This window comes from Triturus cristatus, chromosome 10, assembly GCF_964204655.1.
Source record: "Triturus cristatus chromosome 10, aTriCri1.1, whole genome shotgun sequence".
NCBI lineage: Eukaryota > Metazoa > Chordata > Amphibia > Caudata > Salamandridae > Triturus > Triturus cristatus.
This window is the reverse complement of record NC_140593.1, coordinates 1204948714-1204961593: the sequence shown is the minus strand read 5'-3', so window position 1 is coordinate 1204961593 and position 12880 is coordinate 1204948714. Positions and strand designations below refer to the sequence as shown.

Sequence of the window (12880 nt, the reverse complement as noted above, 5' to 3'; positions counted from 1 at the left end):
ACACTGAACCTCTCCTGTATGAACCCTTTCATTCACCCTACCAGGATCCACACCGGGCCTCCCCCACACGCTCCGACACGGATGCATTGGAGGACTACATGGGTGAACAAGTCCCCTACCATGTGGACACGGACCCTGATGACCAGCAGGACCCTGACCAAACTTGGGGCGACCCTGCAGACCCCAGTGCACCTCTTGATGCACAGGACCCACAACTATATGGGGCAAAAACGTCACCCACAGAGGATACTGCGGCGTTCAACGCTCTGATTGAACGGGCGGCGAACAACCATGATGTACAGCTTCACTCTGATATCATCGAAGATGACTTTCTAATGGACACCTTTGCATCCTCAGAAAGACATGTAAAGACTCTGCCAATGTTGAAGGGGGTCCTTAAGCCAGCCACTGACATTTTCAGGGAACCCACCAGGGCACGAGTGATAAACCCCAGGATCGATAAGAAATACAGATCAGCACCTGGGGATCCTACTTACATCAGAGGACAATTACCACTCGACTCCATCGTTGTGGCGAATGCCCGCAAGAGGGCACACTCGCAGACAACGGGTGACGCTCCTCCCCCGGACAAGGAGTCCAAGGTGCTGGAGACCTCCGGCAAGCGAGTTGCCGCACAAGCTGCAAGCATATGGCGCATAGCTAACACTCAAGCGCTCCTCGCTCGCTACGATAGGGCGCACTATGACACAATGGAGCAACTCCTTCAACACCTCCCTGACCCCTACAAAGAAGGTGCAGAAATCCTTATCAGAGAGGGACAGCTACTCACAAATGCTGCCATCAAATGTGCACTAGACGCTGCTGACACGGCTGCCAGGGCCATCAACACTAGCGTCATCCTACGACGTCACGCCTGGCTACGTATCTCAGGATTCAAGCCTGAGGTTCAAAACAATATACTTAATCAGCCCGTCAACCCCGACTTTTTGTTCGGTCTTGAGGTTGACGCCACCCTCGAGAAGATAAAAAAGGACACGGACACTGCAAAGTCCATGGGCGCCCTACAAACTCAGTCCTTTCGGAGCGGCTCCTTTCGTCGCCCCGGAAACAAGGGAGCAGGCAGAGGACAGGGGTCACAACAAACATATAACAAGGGTAATACGCAGACCACCTACGATAAGAACACCCGAGGTGGCTATCGTGGCTCCAGTACCAAGGGCAGAGGACGTGGCTACGGCAACACCAGGTCCTCCCCCAAGAACAAGCAGTGACGCCCTCTCCCTTCCTCCCGACCACATAACACCTGTCGGGGGAAGGCTACAACGGTTCCTGTCCACGTGGAACTCCATCACCACGGACAGGTGGGTCAAAGATATTATAAAATACGGTTACTGTCTGGAGTTAACTTCCACTCCACCCACAATACCACCAAGAAACCGTCCTATGTCCTCAGAGCACTTGACGCTCTTACAGCAAGAGGTAGAAAGTATGCTTCTAAAAGGCGCTATCGAGGTCGTACCCGTCCACGAGCGGGGCACGGGGGTTTACTCCCTCTACTTCTTAATTCCAAAAAAGGACGGGTCGCTCAGGCCTATATTAGACCTGAGACCCCTGAACCAGTACATTCTTTCGGAGCACTTTCACATGCTCACTCTACAGCAAGTCCTTCCGCTTCTCCAGCAGGGAGACTTCCTAGCATCACTGGACCTCAAGGATGCGTATTTTCACATACCCATCCACCCCTCACACAAAAAATACCTCAGGTTCACTGTTCAGGGGCAGCACTATCAGTTCAAAGTCCTTCCCTTCGGCGTGACAACAGCGCCCAGGGTTTTCACAAAGTGCCTAGCTACGGTGGCGGCACATTTACGGAGACAGCACATACACGTCTACCCCTACCTAGACGACTGGCTCGTTCAAGCGAGATCAGCCCAGCAATGTGCAAGCCACGTGTCCCGTACCATTCACCTTCTTCACAGTCTGGGATTCTCACTAAATTACCCAAAGTCTCATCTCCAGCCCGCACACGTACAACAGTACCTAGGTGCGACTATAGACACTCTGGCGGCCACAGCTCAGCCGAATTTAGTGAGGATCACCGGCATACAAGCGCTGATCTCCAAGTTCAGACCCAACCACTCGCTTCCAGCGCGAGTGTTTATGCAGTTGATAGGCATGATGGCCTCCTGCATCTTCATAGTCCCGCACGCGAGATTACATATGCGCCCACTTCAGGAGTGCCTAGCACGTCAGTGGAATCAGGCTCAAGGACAGTTGAAAGACCTAGTGTTGGTGAGCGGTCGGGCATACAACTCTCTGCATTGGTGGAATCCACAAAACCTTTGCAAGGGCCGACCGTTCCAAGAGCCTGTTCCACAAATAGTACTGACAGCGGACGCGTCTCTCCAGGGATGGGGAGCTCATGTACTCCACTACACAGTGCAGGGACTATGGACGACACAACAGAAGAAGATGCACATCAACCTTCTGGAACTGATGGCAATCTTCCTGGCCATGAAGGCTTTCAAAGTACATCTGTGCAACAAGGTCGTGTTGATCCGGACGGACAACATGACCGCAATGTACTACATACAGAAGCAGGGGGGGACACACTCTCCACAGTTGTCTCATCTGGCTCAGAGCATGTGGAAGTGGGCCATTCAGAGGAACATGTTCCTCATGGCGGAACACCTCCCCGGCAAGGACAACCAGATGGCGGATCTGCTCAGCAGACACAGCCACCAGATGCACGAGTGGGAGTTACACCCATCGGTACTCCAACCGTACTTCCAGCAGTGGGGTCACCCAGAAATAGACCTATTCGCGACAAGCGAAAACGCAAAATGCCAAAGCTTCGCCGCCAGATTCCCACACCCGCAGTCGCAGGGCAATGCGATATGGATGAACTGGTCCGGCAGATTTGCGTACGCTTTTCCCCCAGCACCGTTGATACCGCTGGTGGCTCGCAAACTCCGACAACACTCCCTGACACTCGTCCTAGTTGCTCCCACGTGGGCACGCCAGCCGTGGTACACCACCTTCCTCGAACTTTCCGTGGTACCGCATCAAAGGCTGCGGATCAAACCCGCGCATTTGACGCAGAACCATGGAGAGGTTCAGCACCCAGATCCGCAACAGCTGAACCTGGCGATCTGGCTCCTGAAGTCCTAGAGTTTGGCTATCTCAATCTGCCACCTGACTGTATGGACATCATCAAGGAGGCCAGGAGACCCACTACAAGAGCTTGCTATGCAGCCAAATGGAAACGGTTCGTCATTTATTGCGGTAATAATGACATTAACCCGCTGGACGCATCCATCCACAACATCATATGTTACCTCTTACACCTATACCGATGCAATCTGGCGTACACCTCTATACGTGTCCATTTGACCGCAATATCAGCCTATCTGCAAACCAGGCAGCACCTCTCTCTCTTCAGAGTGCCTGCCATCAAAGCATTCTTGGAAGGACTCAAACGAGTCATTCCACCTAGTCACCCACCGGCTCCAATGTGGAACCTCAACTTGGTCCTCACACGCCTGATGGGTCCACCCTTTGAACCTCTACACTCATGCGAGATTCAATTCCTTACCTGGAAAGTAGCCTTCCTGGTAGCGATCACTTCCCTAAGAAGAGTTAGTGAACTCCAGGCACTAACCGTTCAAGAGCCATTTATTCAGGTTCACGCCAACAGGGTCGTACTACGTACCAACCCCAAATTCATGCCCAAGGTAATATCGCAGTTCCACATGAACCAGACTATTGAACTGCCCGTTTTCTTCCAAAACCCACAAACTGTTGCAGAGAGGGCATTACATACACTGGATGTACGGAGGGCCCTCATGTACTACATCGACAGGACTAAACCCTTCAGGAAGACAAAACAACTGTTCGTTGCCTTTGCCCCACACCACAAAGGTAACGCCATCTCCAAAGCAGGGATAGCCAGATGGATAGTTAAGTGTATTCAAATCTGTTATCAAAAGGCAAAACGCACATTAACTATTCCACCACGAGCCCACTCAACACGCAAGTTGGGGGCTTCCATGGCCTTCCTAGGAAATATTCCCCTGCATGATATATGCAGAGCAGCCACATGGTCCACTACACACACATTTACAAAACACTATTGCGTAGATGTGCAGTCAAAACAGCAGGCAGCTGTAGGACAGGCTGTTCTCAAAACACTTTTTCAGACCGCTGCAGCTGGCACGGGTAGCCGCCGCCAATAGAGGGCACTGCTATGTATTCTATGCACAGATATGAATTCAGCAGCCCACATGCCTCGAACTGAATATGCTACTTACCAGTGTGCATCTGTTCTTGGCATGTAGGGCTGCTGACATTCATATCGCCCTCCCTCCTCCCCGGCGCCTGTCGCAGCTGCAGCTCTCAGAATTATTGCAAGCATGGTCATCACTTTCTGTATCTACTCCATCACTGCCACAATGGCGAGAAACAATCTGAGGATGGAGAGGATGCCCATGCGCGCTGTAGTCCAGGGGAGGAGTCGCCTATCCAAGGATACTTCGAGGACTCTTCCAGGACAACAACGTGCAAACATCCGGACCCAACACTAGGCGGCGATCTATGCACAGATATGAATGTCAGCAGCCCTACATGCCAAGAACAGATGCACACTGGTAAGTAGCATATTCATTACATTCTTTGGACGTGAAGCGGTGTCTAAAGTTCTACATCAGTAAGACCGCTTCTTTCCGGAAATCCGATCAACTTTTTATAGCATATGGACGCTGTCATAAAGGACGTCAGGTTACTAAACCAACGATTGCACGCTGGATCTCGGCAGCTATTGTCTTTTGTCACCAAAGGGCAAATAAGCCTCTGCAGTCTCCAGTGAGGGCACACTCCACCAGGGCAGTCTCATCATCTACTGCCTTATTTGCTGGAGTATCTTTGCAACACATCTGCAGAGCAGCTACGTGGTCGAACAGACACACGTTTACTAAGCACTACTGCTTGGCAACTTTAAGCGAGGAGGATGCTGCAGTGGGACAGGCAGTGCTGCGCAATCTTTTTAAGTAAGGTGAGCCTCTTCCTCCCACCTCCATATTGTTTCCATTTATTTATATATTATGCATTTACAATGTTACAGTTGTTCGATACTGTTTTTATGCATAAGAAGATTGATTATCTTATATATATTTTGAATCTATTTTGACATGGAAACAATGGTGTTTGTTACTGCTAGCTATTCTATATTCAAGCATGTGAATCTATGAAAGACACCCTAATACTGGAGAAGAACAATTGTTACTTACCTGTAAACAGGTGGTTCTCCAGTATTGGTGTCTTTCATAGATTCACATGCGACCCTCCCTCCTCCCTTCAGAGGCTCTCTTCTCCTCATGCACTTTACAGTCACTCTTGTGCTACGAAAATCTGAGGTGAGAAGCTCTGAGGAGAAGGTTCTAGAGAGGGGCTGACGCCTGATTGGCTGGAGTTCGGACTTACATAATGACAGAGATAGACTACAAAGGTCTTTTGTCTCTCTCCATTGTATTCCTATGGAGTTTTTCTCTTATAGGTACACTGTGTGTTTTACACCTATATACGCTAATTATGTGATTACTTATGTATATATTTTACTATATATATATATATATATATATTGCTATTTTATTTACCGTGGGACTCCCACTCCGACGACGGGGAATATTCAAGCATGTGAATCTATGAAAGACACCAATACTGGAGAACCACCTGTTTACAGGTAAGTAACAATTGTTCGTAATAATGAACTGGGACAAGTTTAAATTGCATAGGCCTGAGTTTAGCAGTGGGTCCATCTGAGTGGCTGGGCAAGAGAGTAGTTGTAGCTGAGAGACCCATTTGAATAGTGGCTCAGTTGTGGATCATTGTGTCGCTATGTGAGTTTGGAAGTAGAGACCATCATCCTTCGCCGCCTTTACCACCTCATTCCTGATTATAAAACACAAAGTTAGACGTCACTTAAGCATTGAGAAAGCAGTCCGGATACTTCGATATAGGCCAGCGCACAAAGGTTTATGTAGACTGCATTATTGCGTTTAAAAATATAAAGTGTTAAAAGAATAGCAGCTCTATGGTGGATGAGCAGTTATGCATATTGTCATAACAAACTAACACATTGACACAGCTCATTTTGCTTGTGGGAGAGGTTTTGTATGCAGATTGTGGGATGACACTAGCTCTCATGCACCTTATTCTTTTTAAGTGCCTGGACAGTGCCTTTCAACTAAGTATGAGCTTGTATTGTATTGTATTGTAGAGAAGTGTAGCTCACTGGTTAGAGGAGGCATACCCTGAAGCAGAGATCAGGCCTGGGACCTGGGTTCGATTCCCGACGCGGCAGGGTCCAGAACCCAATTGTCCACGGACTCGATAATTCTCGCTTCGGTGCCCACTCTAAGCATGAGTTCACACTATGCAGCTCTGGGCAACAAGCCTGCTTAATCTCCACAACGGCCCCCCGCGGCGGGATGCCTGGCTTTCACCTTGGGGATACCCAGTATGGGTTATCTTACAGGGAAAAACCAGGACGGGTTCCCAATGCAAGCGCCAAGATGCCCGTAGGGTGATAGTTGCGCTCTATAAGTACCCCAATCAATCAATCAATCATTATACATGCCAGTAGTCACCAATGCTTTCTTGAAGGAAGGACTTAGGTGTGGATAGTTTAATGTAATAGCACAATAACAGAAGCTCCTTTTTCAGCTGTACAGTATGTTAACAGGGCAGCAGCCCTTACACTGGTGCAGCCACCGTTCCACACATCCACCTGGTCTTGCACTATTTGAAAAAATGTAAGGTAATGGACATTGGAGGAGGAAGAGGGAATTGGTGTAGTCAGAGCATCGAATGAGATACCTTCTCTGTTTACTGCAGGCCTCACATGGTAGTGATGGAACGGCCAACCCAGCATGGACTGCTAGTACTGAGGAGGCAGATTACAGCTACTACTCTCAGGATGATGCTTACACCCAGCAGCAGTCCGCGACAGAAACGCCTGCCAGTGCCCAGGGGCAAAGCACAGGTAACCTGACCAAAAGTGCCACAGGCCCTGCCAGAAACACAGAGCTGCTCTGTGCGGTTCCTGTAAGTACGGAGCGCTTGAGCCTGTCCTGTGGCAGAGACCTGGCGCAAACACAACTAGAAATGCATGTCTTCCAAAGTATTGGTACCTATTCCACTGCTGAGATCCAAGCAATGTTCTGGTGGTGCATCTCAGTCCTGCCCTGAAGTATTGATTCTAGGACTGAGGGCCCCACACTCTACCATTGCCCTTCACTCTTGACCTCCAGCAGCCATGATATTTCATTAATGATTCCTACAGCCCAATCTGACTGTCGCTGACCAGCATCACCTCTGCTGTTCCTATACTTGCAGCGCATCAGCCACACTGCAATCTCCACTTGTGATCGCTGAGACCTTACTTAGCTCGGCCATACCACCTAAGTGCTTATTTACTACGCCAATTATTCATCATAGGATTGTCATTGTATAATTGAAATTCGAATACCTCTAGCAGTGTGCTGGAGCTGTAACATTGTTTAATCTAGGAGAATAGTTTTTTTTAATATAGTCTCATCAATAGTCTTTAAGTTCAGGTACTGAGAATTTGAATACAATTTCAATCCGTAAAATGCATTTGGCTTAAAAAGCCCACTGTAACCCCACACTTCAAAGAAAAAGAAAGGAAGATTTTGTACCAGTGGGCACTTCTCTTGCTGTAAAGAGCCCGAGAGTTAACTTGATTGAGACTAAAGGTTTATGCAAGTATTTTTCTAGCTGTCAAAGCACTTATTTAACATTGTAAGTCGCAGCCTGAAAAGCTTTTTTCCCCTCTTCCCACCGTATTGTGATAATGTTCAGTCTTTGTTCTCTCCGTTTTAATAATTACTTCATTCTCTCTCTGGTGCAGAGACACCTGTGGAAGCTGTTGCTGATGTTGTTCAGCCGCCAGTGTTATATCAACAGGCGGCCCAAATTTCAACTGCACCAGCCGGAGCTCAGCAGGATGGATCCCAGGTGAGGGCACTTAATAGCTTGTAAACGTGGACACTTGGGGACAGATTATTTAATAGTCTCTGCGAGTGCCTTGTTCTACAGTCTGTATTAGGCGTTTCCAATTGTGTATCACTGACAGTGGTGCAATGCACAGAAGGGTTGTAATTGTAAAATGAATGTATGTAGTGCTTACTAACCCTCACAAGGCATCAAAGCGCTTTTCACTGAGCAGGATGCTACTCCAGAAACCAAGGTTAGTGGTTAATCCTGTGGCTATTGCTAGCTATTCCGAGTCTTTTTTTTGGTTAAAAAGAGCCTTTTTTTACACACATGGATAGCTCCCTGCCCCACACACTCTTTTTGCCTGGAACATGTGGTTTCAATTGAAAGTGCACAGGGTCCATGCCAACCAGGTCCCCTGTGCCAGAGCTCCTTCCCTAAATGTGTACCATTATTGGCACAACTTCAGATCCTCCTGTAACTCCCTCGTAAATGTTACCACAGATACCTAGGGCATTGGGTCTGAAGAGGGCCCCTTAGTGACCCCTCACCAAGGCCATGCAAACTGCCACTGCAGCCGGCATGCCTTGGTGAAGACTAAGTCGGCATGGCACACTGCCTGGGTGCTATGTCAAAGTAGCACTGCCTAATGTATAGGTAAGTCACCCCTATAGCAGGCCTACCAAGCCCTAAGGCAGGGTACACTATATCTCAGTTGTGGGCATATCTGCATGAGCAGATATGCTCCTACAAATGTAAGTCTATTCTTAATATTGTAAGTGTCAGGGAAGCCATAGAGAGTACATGGGATGAAAACTCAACAACTCGTGTTCCCCAGCGCCATGATGGCTTCACTGAACCCAGAAGTGTTTAGTACCAAACAACTCCTCTTAATAAATCTACACATATGCCAGAGTTGAATTTATTAAACCATGTACTCAGAGGTGCCCCTGAAAGCCTCCCAACCCTGGTGTGGTCCCTGACTAGCTTTAGGCAGCCTGTCACCATCAGACATGTTTCTGCACCCCTGGGTAGAAAGCTCCTGCTCTCTGAGGCCAGAAACGAAGCCCATCCTTGGCGCGGGTGTCACACCTCCTTCTGTAGTAGGGGATCTCTGTGTATAGTCATAATCTAGTGAATAGTCCCGCCCATGTGCGTGGACCCCGGAGCAATAAAAAAATAATCTCTAAAAGGTGACCAATCATGCAGACCTGCATACACCTTTAAGAGAGAATTTAATTTAAAGACAGATAATGCAGCCTATACCCACAGGCTACACTGTCCAGTACTTCAACTAGAATTCCACCAACATCCACAAACAGCACTGCCTGTCTAGTTTTTCTCCCCATAGGAAAAAACCCTGCCTCTACCAGCAAAAGCCTCTGGAATAATAGAGAGGAAGGAATGGACAGACAAGCCCCATAGGCTGCCATTATGTGGCTTAGAACAGGATACTGTGCCTTTAAGAAAACTTTCCAGATTTCCAGAACTTTCCCCAGTATCCCAGAATGCCCAGCAGGTCCCATTTACTTTCAGTTCTTTTTCCCGGCTCCTGCTAGCAGGACCCTGGAGCATTGAGCTCTCCCCTTTTCAAGGGTTTATTGGAGATTTTGTCAATTTTTGTCACTTTTTCAAGTGCTTAGTAGCTGGTACTGTCAACATGCCTGGCTTGTTCGACAAGTGCCCGGAATGTGGTAGAAAGAAGGCTAAAACTGATCCACACAAGGTGTGTATAGGTTGCCTTCCCCAGTCCCACGTGCCTGAAGACTGTGATATCTGCCACTCGTTCTCAGCCAGGACCCTGAGGGACAGAATGAAAATCAGGCTTCAAGTTCTGGAGTAGAGAAGACTGAAGGCACCAGGTGGGTCTGGAGGGGCTGATTTGGCCCATACTGAGGCCTCTGGGGGGCTCCCCAGGGGCAGGAAGACCAGTAAGCGCTCCCACTCCCCGTCGAGGGTGTCGACGGCGACGTCGAGGAGGATGACCACCATCTGTTCGCCGTCTCCCCAGGGCTCTGGGGAGAAGCGGCGTCGACGATCGACGTCGAGGGACCTGAATAGGCCGCCGTAGACTACATCGGCATCGTCGGCGACGACGCCGTCTTCGGCGCCGTCCAGCAGTCGGCGTCGAGATCAGACCCGGCGTCGGCGCTCGCCGTCGAGGGGAGATCGCCGTTCGCCGTCGATGAAGAGGAGACGGTCGACGTCGCCGCCGAAGAGGAGATCGACGTCGAGACGCTCGAGGTCAAGGAGATCGCCGTCGAGGCGCAGGTCGCCGTCGAGGCGCAGGTCGCCGTCGAGGCGAAGGTAGACGTCGAGGCGAAGGTAGACGTCGAGGAAGAGAGAGTCACCGGGATCGGTGTACTCTGTGGTGTATACGCCTCCTCGGATGCCTACGTCACCGCCTCCTCTCCCACCTCCTCCGACACCTCCTCCACCACCACCGCCGCCTCCACCTCCGCCACCACCGCCTCCACAGCCGCGGACACTACCTCCGCCGCCCCCACCTCGGTCGTTGCCACACACTCCAGTGGGGCCGCCGGCGGTTCCCCCGCGGTCGGTTTCTCTTCCGAGGTACCCGACTCCGCCGCAGGGGACTCCGAAGCCACGACGCCCGCGGTCGCCGGGACCGGCTAGACCGGCGGGCAGACCGAAGCCGAAGAGGTCGCGCTCCCGCTCTCTCAGGAGGAGAAGATCACGGAGCCGTGGACGGTCATCGTCGGACTCAGGACGATGCCGTAGGAGGCACAGGTCCAGGTCCAGACTTTTCCCCGACGCTGTCGGACTCGCCGGGCACTAGGGTGTCTCCGGTGGACGATTTGGCCTCTTTCCAAGAGGTGCTGTTGAGAGGGGCAGCAAAATTGGGTATCACGGTGACGGTTCCAACACCCACGACGTCCGTGATATTCGAGACACTTCATAAGAAACATCTGTCTCGCCCTCTACTGCCTCTTGTACCAGGACTGGTGGAACCCGCGTTGGAGCTGTTCCTCACTCCCGCGGCGACGAAGGCCGCCCCCTCCAGGCTCATGAAAAAGTATAGGGCCCCGGAGTCGGACCCTACCTTTTTGAGGGTGGACCCGAAGCCGGATTCGGTCATCGTGACGGCGGCGAGGAAACAACATGCGGCCGCCCCTTCATCGACGGTCCCGCCTGACAAGGAAAGCCGCTGGCTGGATTCCGCGGGCAGGAAGATGTGTGGGACCGCCGCCACCACCATGAAGGCGGCGAGTGCAGGGGCTTTGTTGGGCCGTTACGACCGGGCCCTGTGGGAGTCCCTGCAGCAGCATGCGGACCTGCTGCCCCGGGTCAAGAAGGAGGACTTCTTGGAGACAGTGCGCGAAGGCATGCTGGTCTCTAATCAGGTGATCGGCGCAGCGGCGGATGTATCCTTGCTGGCCGCCCACGCCTACTGTCATGGCGTCCACCAGAGGCGGCATTCGTGGCTGTGCCTGACGTCCCTCAAGCCAGAGGCGTAGCAAAGAGTGGCCAACTTGCCCTTCTCGGGGGAAACCCTGTTCGGGAAACATGCGGATGAGATGGCCCGCATGAAGGCGGAGGCGGAAACCCTGACGGCCGTCGGGTTGGAGAAGGCCGAGAAGAAGAAGCGCCCGTTCCAGAGGCGGTTCGGGTCTTCGGGCAGAGGACGTGGGCAGGGCTCGGGACAGCAGCAGCAACAACAGCAGCAGTCCCGCAAGCCCTTCCAGAAGCGCCAGAGTGGTGGAGGAGGCCAGCAGGCTACTACCACTACCAAGGGCCCGGCCGGGTCTCGGCCCTGAGCGGCTACTTCCCCCTCAACCGTTACCCACTCCAGTGGGGGGAAGCATTCAATTTTTTCCGGCAGAGTGGAGAAAAATTACTCCGGACAAGTGGGTGCTGAATATTGTTTGCAATGGATACAGTCTTTGGTTTATCAGCCCGCCTCCAGCGATTCCGCCGGTCAGCTCTCGATTCCAGCTGAGAGAGCTCCAGGCGGAGGCAGACATCTTGTTGAGAAAAAAGAAGGTAGAAGAGGTACCTCTGTCTCAAAGGGGAAGAGGTCTGTACTCTCGGTTCTTCCTCGTTCGCAAGAAGGACAAGAACGAGTTCAGGCTGTGAGAAAGTGCCATCTTTCTTGCATGGTATACCCCCACTTTTTTGCTAAATTGCTGAATGTACTTCGATTGAGTGTACCCTGGGTTCCTGCCAATCAGGTGCCCAGGGCCTATGTTCCTTCCTTAAACCACACAAACTCCAAATTGGCAAACCCTAGCCACATGTCAGCCCCTAGTAAATGGTACCCTAGGTACCCAGGGCCTTGTGACCAGGGAAGGCCTCTAAGGGCTGCAGCACTCATTGTGCCACCCTCAGAGGCCCTGTACCCTTACACACACACACTGCCCTTGCAGGCTTAGTGTCTGGGTGCAGGACAAAACCGAGAGTCGACATGGCACACATCACTGTGTACCATGCCCATCACCTACACTGCCAAGGCATATGTCAGCCACCCCTCTAGCTGGGTGCATTACGCCTATGGTGTGGGCACAGGAGCAGGAGCCCTGTGCCCCTACAGTACCCGGGTCCATTCCTGGGCACTGTAAGTGCAGTGCTGTCATTTAAGAATACATGGTGCTGAGAGCTTGTCAAACACGAGCTCCACAGCACCATATTGGCAACACTGAAGCCTGGGAAGTTTGGTATCAAACTTCTCAGCACATTGAACCCACACTGATGCCAGTGTAGGATTTAATGTACTAAGCACCCCAGAGGGCATCTTAGAAGATGCCCCCTTACAGCTAACTTACAATCCACGTCTGCTCTGAGGCTGCCCAGGCTGCCACACAGCAGACACGTTGCTGGACCCCTGGGTGGGAGAGCCCCTGCTCTCCCGGGCCTGCAACAATGCACATCCTGGGTGAGGTGAGAA

The 12880-nt window shown here is 51.3% G+C and overlaps 1 protein-coding gene across 1 annotated transcript in view; it reads left to right on the top strand.

Annotated features, from left to right (window-relative positions):
• Positions 1-12880, top strand: part of LOC146797067 (RNA-binding protein 10-like) — a 297765-nt gene that overhangs the window by 174120 nt on the left and 110765 nt on the right. Inside the window, exons 15-16 of the mRNA XM_085629688.1 lie at positions 6853-7000; positions 7889-7995. Coding sequence (XP_085485814.1) covers positions 6853-7000; positions 7889-7995 — 255 coding nt within the window. The remainder of the gene's footprint in view (positions 1-6852; positions 7001-7888; positions 7996-12880) is intronic.